Source organism: Trachemys scripta, chromosome 9 (genome assembly GCF_013100865.1).
Source record: "Trachemys scripta elegans isolate TJP31775 chromosome 9, CAS_Tse_1.0, whole genome shotgun sequence".
NCBI lineage: Eukaryota > Metazoa > Chordata > Testudines > Emydidae > Trachemys > Trachemys scripta.
The window spans coordinates 68,193,779-68,219,195 of NC_048306.1; the positions used below are offsets into that span (position 1 = coordinate 68,193,779).

Genomic DNA, 25,417 nt, shown 5'->3' on the forward strand with positions numbered 1-25,417 from the left:
CTCAGCCATCACTATAATCCATCTGCCAAATCCTGATTATTTTTTTAAAATGTCCTCAACTCCAGCTCTGATTTTGTAGCTTTTAGATCTGGTTCCCAGGCACAGTGAGGTAGAAAATACTCCCATAATTATTTTACCTACAAAACTGCAGATAGTAAATCAGATGTTCTTTTTCAACACTGATCCCTAAATAACAATGAAATGAAGAGACAGAAAGCACCTTCAAGTGTGAAATCCTGCACAAAGTTGGATTTGTTGCACTGCCCTGCCAACCCTATGTAACAGTTTTCAAATGGAATAAAAGTATAGTTACCTTGCTCACAAACAAACGCAAGGCAGCAAAGACATGCTTGAGGGCTACTGCCGACTGGTTGACTTGCAAAAAGAGCAGGTAGGTATCAAAGACCTTTTTCATCAGTGCATTCTGGCAATCAGATTGCTGGAGTTGTCTCTGAAAAGTTAGCACACAAACAGGATTGTAATATTTTTAAAATAATGGAACAGAAAATGGCTCATTTGGTTTTTTTGCACCAAGTCCTAATGTGTCCAAATGTGGTAGTATCTTTAATGTCAGCCCTACAAGTGCTTAGAGGTTATCAGCAACGTGAGGCATCCCCCGGGTCTGCAGGCTCTTCATACCTACAGTAATATGCGACCATTGTTTTCCACTGTTTGTTCTCCCTATTCATTAACACTAACTATTACATATACCACTTAGGACAGGGAAGTGGGACTCATGAGAACTGGGCTCTGAAGATGGCTGCCACTTTCTATCTGTGTGACCTTGAGCAAGTCACTTAGGCCAACATTTTCTAACTTAAATGCCTAGAGTTAGACTTCTAAATCCGTATTGCAAGAATGGCTTGATCAGTGACCTGATTTTAAGAGGTGCTGAGCATCCACTCCCGCTGACTTCAGTAGCAGCTATTTCTGCATCTCTGAAATTCAGATGACTTTGGCCATGTCTACACTTACCGGTAGATTGGCACTGCTGCAATCAATACAGCAGGTGTTGATTTAGCAGGTCTGGTAAAGACATGCTAAATCAATGGCAGAGCGCTCTCCCATTGATTTGTGTACTCCACGTCTCTGAGAAGAGTAAGAGAAGTCGGTGGGAAAGCGTCTCCTGTTGACAGCGCGGTGTAGACACCGCAGTAAGTTGACCTAAGCTAAGTCTACTTCAGTTACGTTATTCATGTAACTGAAGTAGTGTAACTTGGGTCAACTTGCTGCGGTAGTGTAGACCAGCCCTTTTATTCAGGTGCCTCAGTAAGTAGTTAGCAGCCTAAGCTTTAGACACCCAAGTTCGAAAAGTTTGGCCTTAACTTCTCTGTGCCTCAGTGTCTCCATTTTAAAAATATGGATAATACTTACTCACCTTTGTAAAGGTATTGAGATTTTTTTAATGACATTTTAATGAAATAATAAAATTTTATTTTTTTTAATTAAATGAATTTTTTATATGAGATCAAAGCATTACTATCATCACACCGTAGCAAGTGATGCTGTTTCCATGGGTCATCCCTTTTCCTAGCTCTTCTGCTTAGCCAGGACACTTTAGGCCAGTACCTGCATGGGGGCTTAGTACTCCCCTTCCTTCACCCCACCGAAACCCTTCAATAATGGAATGATTTGGCATTATATTTGTTTCTTTGTAATGTACTCATGGGCATTTTGAAACATTTAACAATCTCTTTTTGCTCAAACCTATGACACCATTTCAAGCAGAATTTGCAACAATAGAACATACCTGGTGGTTCTGAGTGAAAAGACACAGTAGGTCAAGAATGGTGAGGCAAACCTCTGTGGCAATATTTGCCTCTGTATCTGCGTAGTGTACAATGTCTGTGTCATTGGAGCTGCCTGCAGCAAAAGAAGTGGGAAGAGAACAACAAAGTGAGTATCAAGATAAATAACCCTCCAATCAGATCAAGAACTGCTTCCCAAATCAGTACAAACATTCATTCCTAAGTTTGCATGTAAGCTAAAGGGGGAAAGAGGGTTGTTTGCTTCAATTTTGTTAATTTTGTAACATCTTTTCAACTTTGCAGAATATTGTTTCTTTGTTTGCTTTTTTCATCACAGATTACTTTCCGTCTGACAAGAGATTTGAACAATGAATTATATCCTATCATCACATCTCCCTCAGAAAAAAATGTATGCAGGTTCTCAGCTGGTGCAAATTACCACAGAACTCAATGAGCTAGGCAAAAACGTGGGTGGTATGAATCCACTGAAGTCCATGGGAAGTCAGCACCTCTGAAAAGCAAACTACTAATTTTGTTTTCTAAATATGTGTTTAAGTACCTATCTTCAGGTTCTGATGTTTGCAAGTGTTGGCTTTTTTTTCTTTACAGGTCTATAGTCCAACTATTAATATTCATACAAGTTCCATTTCAGCCCTTAGGGCCTGATGCAAAGCCCAATGAAATCAATGTAAAGACTCTCATTGACTTTAATGGGCTTTGGATCAGACTCTTATATATTATGGGCTGGGCTCTATAGAGAAATCTAAGATAGAGAGAGAGACAGATAAGTAGATTCATTTCCTTCATACTTACTTGCCATGCTGCTGTCTATCATTTGCAAGAGTTTGGGGTTGGAAAATGCATTTTTGCCACGGATTATTGGTAATGTTTGAGATCTGTGATGTTTGTGGCCATCATGACTGGAAGTAGAATGCATCCTGAAATTGAGAGAGCACCATTTTTTGTTTAAATGTTATCATGTCCCTATAGTTTTTCCATGTCTCTCAGAATTATCTGCAGTATTTCTCAATGACCGTAAGGGAGACCAACAGATGCAAAATATTTCAGGTTAATATAGCTGAAGAACAAAGTCAGCAAGGTATATATAACACAAGCAGATGTTTTGTGATTTCTTGAGATCACAGGAGACATAATAACATTTGCTTATTACTAGGAGAAGCACTGGTTTAAACAGCTGACCAATGTTTACACGACAGCCCTTAAGGGAAGAGGAATTGAGCTAGGTTCTGTTGGTTTAGAATACAGAGAAAACTTAACACCACAAATTATTAAACACAATTAATAAATAATGGGGGACTGATGATTTTAGAACGGACAGTGATAATAAAAAAGATAAATTCTTTTCGTATTCTGCTAATGAATACAATAGACTATTTTGCTAAATAGAAGACATTTAAAACTAAGGGCACCAAATTCAGGCATATACATTCACACAAAGGTTCCAAAATAAAAATGGCCTTATTTTCAAAAGTACTGGGAACCTACATCCACTGCTGAATTCAGTGAGAACTGACAGCACGTCTGAAAATCAAGTCTCTTTTATTTAGCTGCCTAAATATGGATGCCTAATTTTAAGTACACAGTTTTGAAAATTTTCTCCTCTGCACATGTTATTTTCTGCATACAGGCCTAGAATCTGTATGAGTTTTGACTTGCACAGTTAGCACATGATCAAACCCTCAGAAGGAGAGGAGGGAGGGTTACCCCCAAGCTTCCCCCGTGGTTTCCAACCCCATGCCCGACCATGGAAAGGGAAGGAGGTTTATTCCCTGAAAATCACAAGTTTTCTGAGAGCCACAACACTCAGGAGAGCTGCCAAAAGCCATCCAAGTGGAGAGCTTGTTCCTCAGCACTCCTACCCTTACTCCCCGCAGCTTCCATTTCAACATGACCCTGAAGGAGATCTTTCTTTAGTAGACGTGAAGGCCAGAAGGTACCAGTATGACAACCTAGTCTCCTACATACCACAGGCCAGGAAGATTTACCTGCATCAACCCCATAACTTCTGGCTGAGCTAGATAGTGTATTGTTCTGAAAGACAACCAATCTTGTCTTGTGCAATCTTTAAGGACTTCAGCTGACTGAGAATCTACGACATCCAAGTTGTTCCAATGGTAAATTACCCTGACTGTGAAAAATATGGGCCTTTAAGCTGTGCTACCTAGACCTCCCTCATACCCTAACCCTCTTTTTGGGGGTGGGGAAGGGGCTGGCTGTATGGTGTTCGATGGAGTCATCAGAATTGTGGGAAAGGGAGAAGGATGCCACAGATGGTGGCTCCACTCCAACCCCATCACCTCCTGTCCTGCTCCCCAAAGAGTGGACTCCCATCTCCTCCAAATACACCCAGGCAAAGGGTGGGCTTTGCCCTTAGCTTTTCCCACCAGGAGTAACCTGCACAGGAAGAGGCCCTTCTACTCGTGGACATGTAAGGTAGAAAATCAGGACCCAAGGCACTAACAGTTTTAGTAATAAATTGAGCATTTATGTCTACTTTCCTCTCAACTAAAAATGTCTCTGATTTGTTGGCAATTATTTGATTATATTAAAAATATTTTTAGACTTTCAAAAGAGCTCAGCTCCCTTTCAGTGGCCAGATTTTTGCAAATCTGGTTCTAAGTATCTCAATGGGAACTGCTGGGTGAAAATCTGACCCCAACTCTTGAGCACTGACTTACTTTGAAAATCTGGCTCCACAGTCACATGAAAATATATTGTTGGTCAACAAACATAAATAAACAAACATACACCCAGGGGCGGCTCTATGTTTTTTGCTGCCCCAAGCACGGCAGTCAGGCGGCCTTTGGCGGCATGCCTGTGGGCGGTCCGCTGGTGACGCGGATTTGGTGGCGTTTCTACGGGTGCTCTGCTGGTCCCGCGCCTTTGGTTTTCCTGCCACCGAATTTCCGACAAAGCCTCGGGACCGGCGGACCTCCCGAAGGCATGACGCCGAAGGCTGCCTGACTCCCGCCCTCACGGCTACTGGCATGCCGCCCCCCGCGGCTTGCCGCCCCCGGCACGCGCTTGCTGCACTGGTGCCTGGAGCCGCCCCTGCATACACCTTCGAAAGAAGAGTGCAAGTTAGAAGAGCCATTGAAAAATAACAATATTTTATTTATCTCTTAACATATGTCTTTGCCATTCCTTAAAAATATTTTTATAGCCAAAAGGGCTAAATGCTGCACTGGGAGGATGCAGACTGTAGCAGTCGCTTGAAACAGCTGCAGCATGCCTCATTTGTGGTGGTTTTCTAATTTGGTACCACCATGCTGGTTCTCCTGTAAACGTGCAGCAAAACAATGGCCTCTTCATACTTTAATTCAAAGGCACCTTGCCAGTTCCAGCTGTGAAATGAGATCAGTACTTATTCGGGAGGAGTGGGGGGGAGGGGAGGCGGGGAAAGGAATGCTTCCTTTTCCTCATGTTTCATTTGTTCCAGCCATATGCCATGATATAGGCTTATGATGTTGGGCATTATTGGGTTTGAATCAGCTGCGCAGAGATAAACAATTTTATCTGAAAAGCACAGAACGGTGGGAATACAGCCTTTCTCAGCCTGCTCTTAGACAAAGTCTACAAACCACATAGAGAGAGAAATTCACTTCCTTCAGTCTCTCTCTCCTGGCTTGGCTGCTCTTAGGGTAGCTATCTCAGGCCATTCAGCCCACACCCTTGATCTTCTTTATCTAGAAAGTCACTCCCACTTCCCTGATGTTCAGATGAGGCAATAAGTCACCTGTCTTAAAGAGTCAACAGAACCTACTTAACCCTTTCCCCAGCAGGAGCAACACCCAGGAGTAACATGGGAGCATGTGTTATAAACACACACACAGATTTTCCCCTCAAATGGGCATTAAGGCTATTACTACAATGCACATTTTACTTCTGCAGTTTATTCAGATGCTATAGGACAGAACAATTAAATTCTGCTTAAAATGTACAATTTATTGATTATTTGGAGGAAAAAAGACCAGGAAAAAGGAGCATACATCTAGCTTATAAAATGGATATAATAATAAATGACTACACTACATGTAAATGTGGAAGTAACCAGATGGGGGCCAAACATAACCACCCAATAAGTGGCACTGTAAAGGGGTCTTTAGGTGGATGTAAATGAGATTTAGCCCCTGTGTTTAGATCTATTTTGATTTGAATTTGGTTTAAAGTGTTAAAAGCTTAATAATTACCATTGCGGCAGTATACCAGGTGTCTGACAAGATGAGTTAGAGCCTTTAAGCGTTCCATTATTCTGGGTGGCCTGAGCAAACTTAAAGGCAGCAGCTATTTTCCTGTTAAGAGAAAATAAACGTTAACTCTTTTATGGTATGTGCCCCTGATCAGGTCATGTCTGTGAAAAACACAAATGTACCTGGCAAAACATGATACAAAGCATGAATTGGTTAATACAGCAACTCTTAATTTTGCTGCTGAACATATGACAGACAGCAAAGTTCATTGTTGTAGCATGAAATGAAAAATGAAGCATCATAACATGGTGAAACAGAAGTGCACGTTTCATGCTTGACAGCTGGAAAAATGATCTCATACTCTTTCGGTATAGTGGGCAGAGAAAAATACTAGGGGCTGGGGAATCTCAGTTTCTAAGGCTTTTGAAGCATTCATGGATGCATGAGAGCACTGTTCCCTCACAGTTCTATGGTGACAAATAGAAGGATCTGTTTGTCCTTCCCTGGCATTTGCACTCAAAAACAAGATTCGGAAAACTACTACAGCTTCATGGCACTATCACAAGTAATCCACCTGGTTGCCTAGGAAAATGGCTATATTAGTTGAGCTCCAAACATTCATAGGATTAAAAAATAATGTGTACGTCAGCCAGGGCCGGCTCTAGCGTTTTTGCCGTCTCAAGCACACACACACAAAAAGCCGCGATCATGATCGGCAGCAGCTCTACTGCCGTTTCATTCTATGGCGGCAATTCGGTGGCAGGTCCTTTGCTCCGAGAGGGAGTGACGGCCCGGCCGCCGAATGGCTGGATGTTCCGCCCCCCTCTTCATTGGCTGCCCCAGGCACCTGCTTGCTACATTGATGCCTGGAGCCGGCCCTGATGTCAGCTACTGTAACTGTAGGTCAGCTACCATATTTAAGAATGATGCCTACAGAATGAAATTGATATACATTAATGATTTTATCTAAGTGTTAATCCCCACAGTAGTACTTAAAATAACAATGTAATCTACATTGTATAGGTAAAAAATAATTACCTTATTATATTTCGTTTTCCTAGATATCTGAAATTTTGCAGGCAAACCCTGAAAGGCACGAAATACATTTTGTAATGATTCTGTTTAGTGACACCATACTATTTTTCAAAAATTCTGAATCTCAATCTTTTTAAGAACACCCCAGATAAATCCACCACTTTGTTAGCAAATGATCCAAGATCTCCCGGAACTTGGGAAACAGAAGGGGAGACTATCACTTCCACTCAATTATTGCCCATCTCTTCTCCCTAGGTTTGGGATTCCTGCATGGTCGGGGGAAAAAACTGTGGGGATGTCTGCAGGAGGACAGTTTCTCCACCAACCTTATGGAAATTTTGTGGCTAAGTAAATGATGACCCAGTCAGTTCCATCTTATTCATCTTTCCCAGCTGAGCTGGTTAGGGGGTTCTGGGTTCAGTTCCAACCAGGGAGCCTGCAGGAGTTGTGCTCAGAAGGGGCCAGAGGAAATTAGGTCAGGACTAGGAGCCCATGGAATGTGAATAGCTCTGGAGGAGGTTTGGGGAGGCAAAGGCTTTCCTTTTCTCATGAGGAAGAGGAGTGGCAGCAAATCTCAACCCCAAACAGGAGAATTCATACAAAATTCTGTGAGGAAAACCCCAAAGAGTTTCCTATCTTTTCCCTGGAAATAGCCAACATAAGGATGATATGGTCTTTAATCATTAGCATGCCTGAATTTTACCCGAGAGAGTAAAACATACTATTACTACAGCAGCTGCTAGAGAACAATATTATTTAACAAACCAGCAAACAAACCAGAGAGTGAACTTACTCTAAAATACTGAAGAAGTCCGCTATCTCTGTGAATGGAGCTCTCTGCCAGTAGGAAATCAATGTATCTGGAACCAGACAACAAAACGTAGGAATTTAGCAATTATTGGAAACTGAGGATCCAAAGCCCACTGAAGACAGTGAAGAAGTTTTCTCTTGACTTTATACTAAGTTAACACTGCATGCTTCTTTTGGCTGCACGCAGAGGATGTGCTTGAGAAGCCCCCCAGCACAGGTTTAATAGCAGTGTAGACAGTGAGGTGCAGCTTAGGCGAGTAGAATACAGACACACCTGAAAGTGTGGATCTGTACTTGAATACATACCCTACATGGCTCTCTACTCATCCAAACTGTGCCTTCCTGCTACACTGCAATTTTGAATCTTGTAGTGTCCCACTATGCAGGAAAAGACTCCAGCAGTAAGGAAAGGCTCTGGTGGGGGGAGGAAGCAGGGAAAGAACTATGGCAGCTCTCTGCTGCTGGAGCCTTTCCCCGCCGCAGGGAAAGTTGCCAGCAGTGGGGAAAGGCTCTGGCAGCAGTGAGGTAGCAGGGTCTGAACCTTTCCCTGTTGACTCCCTCCTGCCAGAGCCTTTCATTGACACATGTAGCTGTGCACCAGTGTGGACGCAGCCTGCTTGTCACTGCAGCGTGTAGCCACACATATCTCACATGCTGCTGAAAGCAGTGTGTAGCATAGACGTAACATTAGGCCCTAAGGATTTTATAATATTACAAGTGCTTTTTAGGGGTTTTTTTGTTTTTTTTTTTACCTTCTGAAATTGTTTTCATAATGTGAAGGAAACACATAAGAAGGCTTCTAGTTTCAGCCTGATCTAACTTGTCGAAGCGAAGAGTTGATCCAATCAAAGACAAAGGTCTCGCAATCTGCGGAATTGGAAACACACTGGCTTATTGAGTATCAGGACAGACTTTTTAACTCTAAGAATTGTTTTCAAGTGTTTACGCATGTACCTTTTCACAGGTGTCAGTTCTCTCACTGTTTTTTTCATTGGTACTTGGGTTAGACTCAAGACTTGCTAAGGAAGCTCTGGAGTCAGCATGGTTTGCTGCAGAGATAGCTATTGATGAAAAGGCTGTAAACAAAAGTCACGGCAAACATGCTAAAATAATGTGTATGGGTACAAAATCTAATAGTAATAATGGAAAACCAAAAATATGTTGTATGTAGGATGGACAGCTTTGAACTGTTAACCTCTGTCATGAAGCTACTGGTGACTACATTTGGTACTGAAAACATGCAACAAGTTGAAATAAAATGATACAGTTTTGCTGTTATTAATGGCATTAAAAAAATCCATTACTTTTTATGAAGGCTTGATTCAAAACTCACTGAAGTCAGTAGAAAAACTCCCACTGACTTCAGTGGGCTTAGAAATGGGCCTTAGATGAAGTAAACAAAGTAAGTTGTGTTTCTTCCCCTCCATTATATTTTGAAAATATAAAAATGCTTGCCTTATTAAAAATTCACACCTGTAGTACAGCATGTAATAACTTCTTCGGAGTGTGACTTTTTGATGTACCTAGCATACACTGTGAAGAAAGTGGCAATTTCCCATTCCATGGAGGTTTTAGAATTACAGGAGAATCTCTGTAAATATTTTTAAAGCATGAGGCAATTGCAAGAATACATTAGGAATTAATAAAACACTAAAGGCAAGGTTGGCATCATCACAAGAGGCAGTACAATAAGAAAACCAACAAAAGTAGGGTAGCTTCAGAAGAAAAATAAAATGTATCCAAAAATATTGGAAAGGAGGAGAAACACAGGATCGCTTGTTTCCCTGTATATCACATAAATGGGTTAATGATGATATTCTCGATGCAAGATACTTTTCAGCAGAAAGCACAATGGGGTGAAATACACAAAAATCTGTGTGTGTGTTATCAGCACTTCTTTAGTACCTGCTATAGAGTTCAGGACATCTTTGGAAAAAGATGTATCCACAGAGTTTGCATGTTTCATTGCTGTTTGACTCTGAAGTCCTCCTGCAGTGCTCAAGTCATCCCTAGATCCCTGCATTTCAAAGTGGGCAGAAACAAGAACTCAACTACATAATATCACTTTTTACAATCTCAGACTCAGCCTGTTCGTTAATTTTATAATTACAGTACATCTGATCGGATTGCTTAGACACGGAGCTTAAAAACCTACTTTCAGCTGATTAGACAAGGCAGCCAGAAGAGATCAAGGATTACCATAACACACTGAGTAACGATGTGGAATATGAAACCCGCTCATAAGCAGAGTTGCATATGACAGATCAAGTCTAAGAGTGTGTTTGCTTCTTAAACCACTTGCATAAATGTCAGAAAAAGGGGCATTTTAATACTACTAGCAATTATCAAGTGAAACAGGTTGGTTTGCTGGAAGCTGAGGAGGGCCATAGCTTCTGCAGACACTTGCTCCTATTTTTTGGAGACTGAATATGGTCATATAAATAACACATCTAATCTCCTTAGGGGCAGATGCAGACCATACGTGCATTGTTCTAAACAATACTCCTGCCAGTTGATTTATAGAATAGTGCTGGGCTGGATTCTGATATGTGCTACACATGTAAACTCCAAGAAAGTAACTCCAGATTTCTACCAGAGCAACTGAGATCAGTATCTGGTCCATTGTGATTAACCTGAGATGCTGCAACCCCATTTCTCAGCCACTGATATATATCAGTGAATGCTGAATAGAGATCAACTAAGATTATAAAAAGTAGCTCTCAGACTTCTCTCTCAGTGCCTTCATACCACATTTTTTTAGTATGTTTCCCACAGATCAGATCTTGAACCTCTAATGGACAACCAAGGCCCTGATCCTGCTCACATTTATACATGTGTTTAAACTTATGCATGTCAGTGTTCCCACTGGCACCAAAGGAATAGTCTTGTGCATAGTGTTAAGCACGTGCACAAGTGTTTGTAAGATCAGGACTCATGGATGTACTGAAGTGGTACAGACTTCCTGCCAGGTCTTCTGCTTCTCAGGAGCCGGAGCAGCCTCACCACGAGAGCCATGCAAAACCAACATTGCTTTTTATGAACCTGAACTTGTGGGTGTTGTATGGAAAGCTGCCACTAAGGCCAACTCAACATGAACCCCCCTGCAAATTTCTCTCCCTTCCCCACCCTCACCTCACCCTTCATTCCCATAGTTCTCAGGATGTGTCCTCTCCCTTCTTGATTGCGTTTCTGGAACTCTAGTCTGAAAATCTTCAGTCCCCTTTATAATGTGGGTGGACTCTCCTTTTGTTAATGCTAGAGGAAGTAAGGGATATCAACAACTACAATGATTCATATTAAAGTTCTGAAAAAATGCATTAAGTTACCTGATTGGATGTATTTATATTGAAAGGAAAAATATCCTTCATGTAAATCCTTGGCAGATTGTCCAAAAGCATGCCATAGAGAGGCATGTACAGATTTGCTATTTGTGCCTGTTTATCCTAAGAGAGAGAAAAAAAATCCAAAGAAACAAATCATTGTAAACTGGGGAGTGAGTAGTATTCAAATGTATTTCACTGAATGAAAATATCAGTGGAAAGAATAAATAACACACTTACCTGATCTGCATATCGATCATCAAATGAATGTTTTGCCATTAGGTTTTTAAGCACAGCCAAAGCTAAGTGCCTAATATCCTGGTCCTCTTGCAGTGCATAGCCAACCTCCCGAAGCAGCAACCCAATTAAGAAATGTTTATGGCAAAATTCATTGGTCAGGGTGTATTCTGGAATATCTGGATCAGAACAGACAAGGATCTCATTTTATTTTTAAATGAACGATGTTAACATACATTCCAGAAATAAAGTTTTTGACAAAAATTCTCCAGGCAGGCTCATGTGTGAGTTTCAGAACAAATTAACAAACATCAATAACAAATATTTCTTAAGATCATGCAGTTTGTATAATTTATAAATGAATGATGATTTACATATATTGTTCTTGCCATCTGAGGTTCTCAGAGTAATTTACAAACATTGAATAAGCCTTCAAACACCCTTTTGAGGCATAGCATCTAAGTATTATCCCCATTTTATAGCTGAAGAAACTGAAACACAGAGATCCAAACATCCCATTGGTCAGATGATTTAAATGACTCCCCCAAGATATCACCATAGTTCAGTGATAGACCTGGGAATAAAAATCAAAACTCCTCAAGCCCAGTTTTATCTATTCACTGCTAACACTCCACATGTAGCACTGTAAGAAATTAATCTCTTACCTGATGCATGATATTCCTGCGTTGATTCTGAAGGTGTCACAGAGTCTTGATTTATCACGAATAGAAAAGAAAAGACAAGGCAGGAATCATGAATTTTTACTAAATCAAATTAATGACATTATGATGATGTGTGAAAAGTATATTTGATTTTCTTTCCCTTTTTTGATGCTTAATCCAAAGCCCATCAGATTCAACAGAAAGATTACTATTGGCTTCAATGTGCCTTAGAGTAAGACCTTGGTTAATTGTCTATTTCGTTCATAATGGATGCATGATAAACATAGGGTTTTTTTAAATTCAGTTTGGCATAGCAGAATAAGTAACTATGAGATACATTTCAGTTTTTTTAACAGAGTACTCTCTATATGCAGGCAGAGATTTTCACACTTCACATTTGCCAAGACACCCCAGCCAATAGCTTTGGATAGCAAATTCTTGCAGAATAATGTAGAAACCAGAAATCATGGTGTTTGATCCACAAGATATACATTGGAAAAAGTGACTTTGACTGGAGGCAATTCAACCAAATGTGATTAAAATACCACTCTTCTCCTAGTAAAATATTAATGCAATAATAATGAATAATTAATACTTTACCCTCCATAAAGCCTGCTATGTTAAAGTCTCCCAACAGTTTACCAACAGAAATGCATTTAGCTTCACCACAGCTCTGTGAGGTTAGTACTACATTATCCTTTTGCTGATGAGGAAACTAACACACAGAGAGGAAAATACTCATGGAGGTACTGAGTAGCTCCTGCCTTCAGCAGGATCAAATCCTAAGTGACTTGCCCCAGGTCAAACAGGACGACCGGGAATAGAGCCTGGGGTGAAATCCAGGTTTAACTAAAGTCAACACCAAAACTGCTCTATCATGCACTTTAACCACAAAACCAAGATTAAAGAAGTTGTTCCAGCTGTAAAGGGGGTGGGGAGAAAGCTCCTCTCTTACTCTGTTTTGCAGAAATGGCTAAGGAAGCGTAAAAGATGTGGAGATTAGACAGTGCATCATAAGGTCTCTTCTGCCTTAAAAGACACTTTACTTGTGGTATAGGTGACTCACACTTGTCAGTATATATGTCTATAAGAGTTCAGTAAAGGGGGAAAAAGGAGTAGTACTGGCCACAACTAGGCGGCCACATTCAGAATACCATACACACTGAGTTTAGCTTTGGAGGGTAAGTACCCTCAGCCTATTGGTAGTGAAACCTACATTTCAGAACGACAGGTTGCTGGGGATCTACTCCCTAAGGATAATCAGCTCATAGATACTAGAGACACAATGGCTTGAATGTACATTAACCAGATTAACAGGAACATAAGAGCCTCCCACCTCCCCTAGTTACTGCTCATGGAACCTCACTAACCCCAGCTGAAGAGGATACAGCTTCCATCCTCCTTCACAGCTTTAAGTTCCTTCTTTTCTGCTGCACCTGCTCTCAAACCTCCTCCTAGTTTCAAACGTCTCTTCTTGCAGTTCTCATCTCTCAACCCAGTTTCAGTTTTAGTACTTCACTCTCTGCAAGCACTCTAGGTCACTAAACCAAAATTTCCATTAAATGACCCACTTTAGAACAGGATTTGCAGGCATATTTGAGATGAGCAGAAATAAAGGAAGACCTGGAGAAGAGCTCTGTGTATCTTGAAAGCTTGTCTCTTTCACCAACAGCAGTTGGTCCAATAAAAGATATCACCTCTCTCACCTTGTCTCAGAAATAAACAGATGTTTAAACGGGGAGATCTATCTTATCTCTTGTTAACATCACATCTATATCCTATTCTCTACTTTTATATCTAATGTCTAGATGTTATTCTTGGAGAGTTTATAGTACTTCCCACACTAACTGGCCTGAGAAATGTGACAATTAATACATTTCACAAGCCAATATATAAGGTGAGTTATTACCTGGAATGTTTGCAGATCGTATGGGCAGGCACAGAGGAATAAAGTGTTCATGGTGACAAACTTCTTGAAGAAAGTCAAATTTGTACTGATATAAAATCTGAAACACCAAAATATTAAATAATTGGTATGGACTTTAATGACAACAGGAAACAAGGTTAAAAATTACATTAATATTTCTCTCTACCCCAAAATCATTCCCATCAGCCACTAAAAACTAATGGTCTGTTATGTAATGTTATAGTACAGAATAATATTAAAAACTTGGTTCCCCCTCCCCCAAATGATATTAAAGGCATTTGTCAGAACCATGCTTGCATTTTTTGTGGATTCCTGAAATTTAATTTCACACTGATTCTGTATGACTTTAACTAAATGACACATTTAAAACAGCTGTCACTTTAAGACCATGCACTGGCTCCCTTGGATGGCATATGCTGTTACTTAAACTCTTAGGAGGTATGATGCATCGCCTCCATTTCACATAATTCAGGGTCGTAGCAATCATTTCAATAGACTGTATCATTCACTGACCCAGCACTATGTAGTCACTAAAAAACAACAACATTACAATGATTTTGTGTGTTTCCTTTCCTCCTCACTCTTTTAATGAACTGAGTACCATGGTTTGGTAGTATTAGGCCTGGCCCAAAGGTCAGCTGAAGTCAGTGGTAAGTCTTTTCATTGATTTCATTGGGCTTTGGATCTGGCTCATACTGCTTTTGATAATACATATCATCAACTCCAGTCATTCCTTTCAATTGGTAATGGGAGGGCTGCTCATTAAAGTGTTATTGTGTTTTAATGAGCATTGATAGTATAACAAAGGGAACTATACAAACTAGAACAAAGAGAAAAACTAATTCCCATGTTGCTGTGTGGGTGCATGTATCAGAGCATTTTAATAAGAATGAATACTGTGTAGCAACAATATTTTGCCTTTCTGTAGCACTTTCCTAACCAAAAGCTCCAGGACTTTGCAACAGTTAATGAATTAAGCTTTGCAACTCCCATGTGAAATAACTATTCCCATTTTATAGATGGGAAACTGTCTTGCCCGAGGTCCTACAAGGAATATTTAGATTTGTTTCCTCTTCCCAAAACAATGTTCTAACTCATAAGAAACTATTTCCCAGGATGCTGTAGGACCAATTCATCAGAGCAACAATAAGCTGATACTACATCCCAGTATATGCATGTATCTGTAAAGGCGCAAATCTTGCCCCTTCTTAAAGGGTGCGAAGGATCCATGTCACAAATGCAATCTTTTCATTTCTGCTGGGCAGTAGAGCTAGGATGCCACAAGCATTGAAAAGGGTCTAGACCAAAAAGGCTGGAAACCTTTTGTGGCTTATCTGAACTTTTCAGAACCTGTTGAGTAGAGCTGGTAAGGAATCTTCCATTGGAATTATCATATCTCCATGATGCACCATTGTCATGGTCAATCAGCCACAGAACTGGGCTGATAAAAGAGAATGGGGGCATGAGGCACTTGAACTAAAACTCTAGTGAGGCACCACAGCAGATCAGGGGAACACAAACATTAAAATGAAAAATTACAATATTTCCGAATCCAATTTTTTTAATATTTTGGCTTTTGGTCCCAATTCAGGATAAAACAAACGTCAAAATATTGAAAATTTCGATGGATCAGTTCTACCGTTGAGTTTCATCCACACCTAGGATAAATTCACTTGAAGCAATGTTATGTACTAACACAACCACATATACTATTTCTTCAAATGGATAGATGTACAGTTCAACTTTCTAGAAGACTGGGATCAGCAAATTTTTTGTAAGTAAACAAGCAGTTAAAAACCAAAGTATGCAAGCCAATGAAAGCTTAACCTTGCTTCAAAACTGAATGACTGGCTCTTGTTTTGCTCTCTAGTTACAAAGCAAGACAAGCCAAGACACTGAGGATATTTTGGTATTTCCTCAAAGTCATAAGAATCTTTATAACTCATTTTATGCATATTCTTTTTCATTGGCGTCAAGTCTGTTACTGGCACATCTGTCTTGGCTCCTCATTGATTCTACTTTCAAATGTTCTCTGCAGACTATTTGGAAAGGAAGCTATGCTGTAGATATCATACATACATTTATCTTTGAGGATGTGCTAATTTCTGCTATACAGACTGACCAATCTCCAATAATTAACTGCTCTGTTAGCAATTAACTGGATGTTTTAATTAAACATGTTTTTGCTGCTGAACTGAACTGAAACATGTGGAAACAATTTTCAGCTTTTATAGAATTCTTTGCAGATTTATGATCTTCATGTAGAACACAATAACTAAGGGCCTGATTCTGCAGCTGTTCCTCTGATTATGTGAGAGATCTGAGTACAGCTTGATGTAGTTAAAAAATTGTGAATAATTTCACTATCAAAGGCACCAAGTTTGGTTCTTTATAATTCATAGGGTCATCTTATTTATTTAGATCACTACTGAATATTTGTGAAAAAGTTAATGAATCATAAAAATTTCACAAACTTTTGCCGGATACCAAGAGTGCACGGTTTATTATTTGTTACTATCCTGCATATGTTTCTCTGATCCAACCATGGAGCAGAAACAAAACCATCTCACTTATGCTATTAATCAGACCACATAAATAGTGAAGAGTTGACCAGACCAGTTTGTGATTGAATCACCCATATTTTGAAAATTATTGGTCAAGCTATTTCAGTGAGTATTTACAAATACATTAGAGGAAAATGAGCATGCAGTTCACAAATGACTCACTAACCTAAAATAGGGCTAGTGTCCTGATCTTGGAAGGAACTACACAGGGGTTGACCTCTGTACATCAACAGATCCCCATTGAAGTTCAATTGAGTTCTGCACAGACATAGGAGTCCAGCTATATCAGAGGTTCTCAAACTGGGGGTCAGGACCCCTCAGGGAGTTGTGAGGTTATTACATGGGGGGTCACGAGCTGTCAACCTCCACCCAAAACCCCACTTTGCCTTCAGCATTTATAATGGTGTTAAATATATAAAAAGTGTTTTTAATTTATAAGGGGGGTTGCACTTAGAGGCTTGCTATGTGAAAGGGGTCACCAGTAAAAAAGGTTTGAGAGCCACTGAGCTATGTGAAGCTCCTTGCAGGATCAGGACCTAAATTTGTAACACATTCTTTATAGTAAATAATTTGATGAACTCTACTTCTGAGCATGGAGTAACTACAGAATGGATCGTAAATAGTTTCATCCTGAAAATACTCTATCAAGTCCCCTTTAAAAAAATATAACTCATACCTTGTGGTCCCCTGACCTGAACATGCTTACATAGCTGTTGACCATCTTAAATACAAATCCACGATCCATAAACGTAAAACAGCGCTAAGGAAAAAAATAGAATGTTTATAATTGTATATCTACTACCAATAGCACAGGGCCAGATTTACAAGTACAATCTGTCTGCATTGTGCCTCTCCAATGATGTGTGGCTAAAATTACTACCATAGTGTACAAGTAATTAGGAGTGAGTTTATCTGAGGAAATGGCACTTTAAATACTGTAGCACTCAAAGGCAGGTAGCATATGATGCAAGCTGAGCTAAATATTTGCTTCAAAGCAATGATTCTTGAATCCAGCCAAACAACTCTCTGACTATGAACTAGGTTCTCTCTCTGGGAACAAATACATGTCATTACTCTACGTTATTATGAGAACCGCAGCTTGATGAGGCCAGATGGTTGGGAGATGTAAAGTTTGTTATAGTGCTCAAGCCTACAGTTACTGATATTCTTCCCCAGAGTGGGACAGTCTTGCAGGGTCAGCAAGGACTTTAACAACTGTAATCCTGGGGACCAGGTCCATCAAACAGATCACAGATGCTCTTGAACTGTACAAGAATAAAAAACCCCAGAGTGTACAGTACATGGCATTCAAATCTGGCTGCTGCAAAATCTGGTCTGGAGATGTCAAGCCATCTCTTTAGTTTACATAATTTGTTATGGCAGACCAGAAAAAAGCAAGGACCAGATGAATCTGATTGCAGCATAACACGGCTTTATCGCTTGTTCAAATATATAACATGTAAAAATAACAGGCAGAACTGCAATAGTAACACAGGTGCAATACTGACATGAAATACTGGCAAGCCATGTTACCCTTTCAGTGATGTAATGCATTGGGTAAATAAAACTCATGCCAGCTAGAACAACAGCAGATAAGGTTTCCACACAGCACCTGAAATGGAGACCATTTTGGAAGACTGCAGATCTATTATTTATTAAAGTGTGCCAAGAGAGACTATATCCTTTGTATTGCTAGTTTTCTTGATAACTTCACAGGAACAATTTATTTCCTGTATATTTTTTCCAAGAGCTGTGTTTCAATCTGCCACAGAGAGATTCACCCCTTAGTCTCAGTATATGTTGTACAGTACACTCTATGGGCTAGTCTACACTACCCGCCCGGATCGGCGGGTAGAAATCGATCTCTCGGGGATCGATTTATCGTGTCTCATCTAGACGGATAAATCGATCCCCAAATCGACGTGCTTACTCCCACCTCGTCAGGAGGAGTAAGCGCTGTCGATGGGGGAGCCGCGGCGGTCGATTTGCTGCCATCCTCACAGCGGGGTAAGTCGAATAGGATACTCCGAATTCAGCTACACTATTCACATAGCTGAATTTGCGTATCTTAAATCGACCCCCCCCTTAGTGTAGACCTAGCCTATACGTCACTACAGGGATCAGCAACCTTTCAGAAATGGCGTGCCACGTCTTCATTTATTCACTTTGATTTAAGGTTTCGTGTGCCAGTAATACATTTGAACGTTTTTAGAAGGGCTCTTTCTATAAGTCTATAATATATAACTAAACTATTGTTGTATATAAAGTAAATAAGGTTTTTAAAATATTTAAGAAGCTTCATTTAAAATTAAATTAAAATTAAAATGCAGAGTTCCCTGGACCGGTGGCCAGGACCCGGGCAGTGTGAGTGCCACTGAAAATCAGCTTGGGTGCCGCCTTTGGCACGCGTGACATAGGTTGCCTAGCCCTGTGTCACTATGTCACAAGGTTTTTAATGTTCCTGTTCCAGCTTTCCAGTTATGTAATTAGTCACACTGTGTCCTAAATGCTAATTCTTCCCCACCCCATAGCTAATCATGAGATCACTGCAGATACTGGAGAATGTCCAAATGATTGAGGGATACAGGGAAAAAAGGAATCTTATTGATACTCCCATCCCAGAAGAGAGTTACAAGAGGCATGAACTGGTCTATCAAGTAAATGAAAGAATGCTGCAAAACCCATCCTTGGGCAATCAGAGAAAAACTAGCACAAAGGCACATAAACTACTTCAGATTGCTTTACTTATCCACCACATACATTAGAGAAGACTATGGGTAAAGTTTTCAAAAGTGCTTAAATGAGTTAGGCATCTAACTCCCACTAAAAGTCAATGGGAACTGGGTACCTAACTTACTTAGGGCTTGTCTACACTTACATTTTATAGCGCTCTAACTTGCTGGCTCAGGGGTGTGAAAAATCACCCCCCTGAGCGCAGCAAATTTGAGCGCTTTGAAGTGCTAGTGTAGACAGGCTCCGTGTGCTGGAAGCCGCACTCCCAGTGCTCGGAGCTAATCTCCTCGTGGAGGTGAATTACCAGGAGCGCTGAGAGACCTCTCTCTCAGCACTTGTGCGCGACCACACTCGCGCTTTAAAGCGCTGCCGCGGGAGCATTCCAGGAGCAGCGCTTTGAAGTTTCCAGTGTAGACACAACCTCAGACACTTTTGTTAATCTCATGAGGGGACAGATTTTTAAAGGTATTTACGTGCCTAAAGATGCAGACAAGTGTCAAGTGGGATTTTCAAAAACAACGAGGCACAGAACTCCCACTTAAATCAGTGACTGACTTTCAATGAGATGTGAGCTAAATCACTTTTGAAAATGGGACATAGGCACTGCTGACAATTTTATGCTTTGCTCAGAACAGCTACTATTTAGATTCCACAGACAAAACTGATGAGTGATTGTGATGGCAAAAATCATTGTTGAATTGTGAAAAAATGATCATTCATGACTGGAACACATGCAACTTTTCCTGAGATAAAATGTACATATAATTACATGCTTCAGCAGTTTACAGAATACTTGCAATATTTAAAAAGGTGTGTAAAAAGTGGCTACTTATGTTATTATGATGGTCACATCTTATGGTCACTACTTCAGTGCTATAGTAGATCAAGAAATTATAATACCTTGATTTTGTAACAGTTGTTCCATTCATCAATATACTTCTCCTTTACTCAAATGTTACATCTATGAACTGTACTATTTGCCAGTGTGGACCCTTTGTGATGAAGACAGACCGACAGCTATAAGAGAGTGGTCCTATTGGGTTCTGGGGGAGGTGCCACTGAGGAGGAGCCACTGGGGAGGAGCCACTGAGCTTGGGATGCAAATAAATACGGGGGACAACAAAGAAAAAAACAGGGACAGATGTGAAGGTCAATAGGGAACCTGAAGGGGACACTGAGCAGAGAACCCCAGACAGGGCTGACTGCTCCTCAATAAGAGAGTGGTGGAAGGTGGGTATATCAGTCCTAGAATGGTCAAGGCCCTTTTCTCTATGAAATGAAAAGAGGTTACCTCAGGTTAATTAGGGACACCTGCATCCAATTAAAGGCTGCCAGGGATCTTTAAAAAACCCTCTTCTGGTAAGACAGTGGGAGGAGGGAAAAGAAACAAGCTGCAGCAGGGAGAAAAGGATTCTCCTAGGTAGAGAGCTATTTCCTCCTGTAGGGAAATTATTAAGTTTTCTTCTATTTGGGGAAGGGCTGGTGAGCAGAAGCCAGCGTAACAAGTCAGTGCTCTGATGGGGGAAAAGAAATGTATGTGTTCTGGGGGTTTTTGCTTAAGAGAATGACTCGAGCCTACCCTGAAGCCCACTTTGTAAATACTCTAAATAAACCACAGTTAAGAATTAAAAACTTCCAGAGTAGGATTTATTTACTCCCGGGTGGGAAACGTGGAGGCTGACATGATGAAAGAGGAGCCTTGCCACATCTTTTATCAGGACAAATATGTACGAGTGAGGCTTTTCTAGTAGATTTATATGCAGCCACTGGACTTCCACAGACCTAAGAGCATAGAAACAATCGTACTATAAATCAGTGCTGATTCTGCATCTTCAGCCATCATTCGCTTGGATAGCTCTTACTCCCTCAGACTGGAGGTTTAATCTCCTTTACTCTGCATTGACTATGACTGAATAAATTCATGTTCAGTCATGACTGAACATCTCACCTTAAGGAATCTGGCAATGCTGTGGTTTGCATTTTTTGTTTCTTCAGGAGCATCTATGTATTTCCAAACCACATGGTCGGACAAGTTCATTATCAGTATGTCTAGTTCAGCCTGGAATGATTCTGGAAGTCTCTGAGTTCGAGGAATCTAAGAAAAACTCAGATTATTACTTCAGAGTAAACAGAATTAGTATACATTTACTTTACATGGTTAAATGTACTTGGGTAGAAATTAATCTTAAAATTTAGTTTATTACATAATAATGTATATTCTTACCTGTGTTCTGTTTGTATCAACCAAGTGCTGTGCCACTGATTTTAAGATAATTGCAAAGAAGAACCAGGAATGCTGTACAAATATTATGGAGAAAGTTACATGATAATATTAGTGTTGAAAAACAGATTATTTTGTCAGACAAGATGGGTGAGGTAACATCTTTTATTAGACCAATAGAGGCCTGGTCTCTCTAATATCCTGGGGCCAACATGGCTATGATGACACTGCATAGATTATTTTGTGATATATTTTACATCTAAGAATTCCTCTGGAGTTCTCAACAGTGTGTATTGATAGAATCTACATCATAAAAAAATTAGAAAGCTTTACATTTCACTATGACAGTATTTAAGTCACTTGAGTTGAAGCCACACAGCACCTTGCTGGATCTGGCATTTGGCAAATGTGATTGTGCCTTTAATAAGAAGTAAGGAGTGAACAAATGATCATTTCCATTCATATTTACACCTCTGTCTTAATTTATGCTTTGTTTGCAAGTAGATATGGCAGAAATACATGACACATAATAATTATAGTTGCATAACTGGAACCCTTCATAGCAGTCTCAGCAGAGAGGTCAATGACTGAAAGGGCACAGAGAATATGTCCTAGCAGTCGTTTGCACAGACTGGTGGGCCAATGATGGGAAGCTTGTCCCATGATATGATGGTTCTACAAATGAACAGATGACTTCAATCTCTAGTACCTTTTAGTAAAAATAAATTGACCTATTAAAAAGTGTAGAGTGTACCCGTATAACAATAATGACTGTGATGTTATTTAACAGCCATTTAATTTCTTGCATGTAAAGTACACTGTGGGCCAGACTGTCTCCCCATTCTCCAGTTCATTTCTGCCAGTATGGTATACAAGAGCTAGGAACTGTCTGGATCAGGACAACTGAGAATCCCCTTGGTGTGGGAAAGTCCTCAGCAGGGGAAAAGCCGGCATAGCTAGCTCTTACATGAGTTCCCTCCCAGCCTGGGTGTGGCCAGAGTGTTCGCTCTCTTATTGGTTATTAAAAAAAAAAAAAAAAAAACCAACACATTGGCAGCTCTTCATGCTTATCAGAATAATTATCTTTTACATTTGGCTAATTATAAATCAATAGTAACTGCATTAAAATCATATTATTTGAATATATATCCTGTCTATAAATATGTATCTGAGCTGTAATTCCTGGCACCATTTGTGAAGTTTAAAAAAACAAAAACGTTCTTAATGTTCTGACTCACTGTATTGTGTAAGAATTATATTTCTCACAGTGGTTGAGCAATAACAGAAAGAAAATTCAGCAGGAGGAATTATACAATGTAAAATCACCATGTACTGTGCAATGGCTTATGCTGAGAATTCACAAAATTACAGCAAGAAAGCCTGATAAAACTTTTGGATTATTATGGGCTTTGAGATGTGCAAAGCGCACAGGGGAAAGTGAAAGAGAGAGGAGGAAGCAGAAGCAGAAATTGTAGTAATATTGAAAACATACTAATTTTTAAAACTGTATTATTCACCTTTAAAACGTGTTTCACTGTTACTTGATCATTTGATTTCAAAAGACCAGTCACGTTCTTGGCGAGCTCCTCATGAACAGTCCTTTCTTCAAATGACTTGGTCTTGAACACATACTGAGAGAGATCAATAATAGTACTGTAAAAACTGCTAGAAATCCCAGAAACAGATAGTGGTGTATAAGGAATGCATCTTCTAAGAATAGCTGTGATGCTGATCTTTGCCTGTCAAAATATCTTGACTGAAAAAAATTAATTGACATAAAGCTGAACAGTAATGGTACAAAAACTCCTCCGATTGAATCTGACTTTTAAGCAGTACTCCCCATAACTTTCAACTTGATTTGAATCAAAGGGAATTTCTGCTTAAAAATCACTGGCATGATATCATTATTTTTTTTCATTAGGGCATCAGAATCTGATTCTTTTGAACTCCCTTCCAAGACACTTCACTAGAAAAGAAAGAACAATAAACCTGCAGGGGAAAAAAGGAGGGTTTTCAAACCACCTAATCAGGATCACATTTCCTTTGTTCCCATCTTCCAATTGCAACAGCTTACTTGGTAGGAATTCTTCGTCCTGAAAGGGGTAGAGCACCCACTAGAATGGAAAGAAGGGGAACAGCATCCCCTTCCAGGCTGTAGCCCAGAAGGGGAACAGCATCCCCTTCCAGGCTGTAGCCCAAGGAACAGATTTCCTCTGCCACTAGATAGCTCATGGACATAAATCATATATTTGCTACAATTTGTTTCCTTCACCTATTTTTTTAAACTAATACTTTAGAGAAAGAATCCATTGGAGTCTCAGAAATACCAGCAGCTTAATTCTCTTAATTATTAGAAAACATCTTTTCCAGCAACACTAAGTACAAACAGCTAAAACAAATGATACTTTTAAGTAGCATGCCTATTAAATATTAACTCTTCTTGACACAATGGACAGCTCAAAGCCTAATTATAGAACTGGGTGGGAAGTGGTTTTCCCATCCTGCAAAATTTTTGAGATTTCAAACAAATTTCCTGTTCCACACCGGGATAAAAACTGAGACATTTTGAACTTTTTCTATGAGAAAGAGAGTGAGTGAGTGAGTGAGCACACTCTGCCCTAAAACAGCCAATAGCCTATTGGTTAAGGCACTTATCTAGCATGTGTGAGGCCTTGTCTACACTGCCACTTTACAGCGCTGAGACTTTCTCGTCCAGGGGTGTGAAAAAACACTCCCTTTAGTGCTGCAAGTTTCAGTGCCGTAAAGTGCCAGTGTAGACAGTGCACTAGCGCTGGTAGCTACTCCCCTCGGGGAGGTAGTGGGGGTGGTTAACAGCGCTGGGAGAGCTCTCCCCCAGTGCTGGTGCCGCAACTACACAGTCACGTTAAAGCGCTGCCGCAGCAGTGCTTTAATGTTGCGAGTGAAGACATGCCCAGAGACCCTGATTGAAGTTCCTACGTCTTCCACATCCTAGGCGAGTGCCCTAACCACCAGGCTATTGGCTATTTTGGCTCTCTCTGACTAGAAATTCCATCCTGGATCTGAGAAATCTTTCTTGCTGAAGCTGTCATTGAAGCTGGTATGTTCCCAGAAAAAGTTTCAGTTTCAACATAAAACTGTTTCCTTGAAAATTTCCTGACCTGCTCTACTTAAGTGGCATGAGTTTTCCCAATGGGTCTTGATGCATCTTGGTTTACTTATATAATGATCAATCGAGACACTGGTATTTGAACACCTCAGAATCTTTAATGTTATTGTCACAACACCTCTGTGAAGTAGGGAAGTACTATTCCTCTCCTCTTTTTTTTTTTTTTTTAAACAGAAGCAAAACTGGGGCAAGAAAGGGCTAAGGGTCAGATTTTCAAAGATATTTAGATGCCTAAAGTTGCATATCGGTGCCTAATGGAATTTTGCATGCCTAACACCCATTGAAATCAATGATTAGGCGCTTTTGAAAATCCCACTGGGATCTGCATCTTTAGGCTCCTAAATACCTTTGAAAATCTGGCCCTGTGTGACTTGCCCAGGGTCATACAGGAAGGTTGTGGCACAACAGGGACTTGAACCCTCTTCCCCAAGCGCTAGGTTAGAATAATGAGGAACCACAACATGTTTATGACTCAGTCACTGAGCTGAAGCATGCAATGAAAAGTGAAGAGTTGTCATTTACATACTGCAGCTGTGCTCAGGGCAGTGTGCAATACAACAGCAGCCATTTGCATATGCACCAGCTCACAAGCTCATTTTAAGCACTGCTGAAATATAAAGTGTATGCACCCTTCTTTGGCTTTTCACTATCACATGGTGTGACGTTATTGACATAAACTGGGACCATATAGATCATTGTTGCAACCAAAGTCCTNGGTGTGACGTTATTGACATAAACTGGGACCATATAGATCATTGTTGCAACCAAAGTCCTGTAGTGGCACCCAAATCTTGTATAAAG

At 40.2% G+C, this 25,417-nt stretch overlaps 1 protein-coding gene across 19 annotated transcripts in view; it reads right to left on the reverse strand.

The window, feature by feature from the left end:
* DOCK10 (dedicator of cytokinesis 10) overlaps positions 1–25,417 on the reverse strand; it is a 239,284-nt gene that overhangs the window by 32,910 nt on the left and 180,957 nt on the right. For 17 of the 19 annotated variants that reach the window (XM_034780722.1, XM_034780717.1, XM_034780716.1 and 14 more), the window contains 17 exons: positions 22,986–23,099; positions 21,472–21,543; positions 21,196–21,342; positions 17,191–17,274; positions 13,933–14,029; positions 12,027–12,071; positions 11,365–11,540; positions 11,131–11,247; positions 9,710–9,821; positions 8,759–8,880; positions 8,557–8,671; positions 7,788–7,854; positions 6,998–7,045; positions 5,960–6,061; positions 2,562–2,686; positions 1,751–1,863; positions 314–451 (listed from right to left, as the gene is read on the reverse strand). In XM_034780722.1, coding sequence (XP_034636613.1) covers positions 314–451; positions 1,751–1,863; positions 2,562–2,686; positions 5,960–6,061; positions 6,998–7,045; positions 7,788–7,854; positions 8,557–8,671; positions 8,759–8,880; positions 9,710–9,821; positions 11,131–11,247; positions 11,365–11,540; positions 12,027–12,071; positions 13,933–14,029; positions 17,191–17,274; positions 21,196–21,342; positions 21,472–21,543; positions 22,986–23,099 — 1,794 coding nt within the window. The remainder of the gene's footprint in view (positions 1–313; positions 452–1,750; positions 1,864–2,561; positions 2,687–5,959; positions 6,062–6,997; positions 7,046–7,787; positions 7,855–8,556; positions 8,672–8,758; positions 8,881–9,709; positions 9,822–11,130; positions 11,248–11,364; positions 11,541–12,026; positions 12,072–13,932; positions 14,030–17,190; positions 17,275–21,195; positions 21,343–21,471; positions 21,544–22,985; positions 23,100–25,417) is intronic. The other 2 variants (XM_034780736.1, XM_034780720.1) reach the window with 1 other exon arrangement.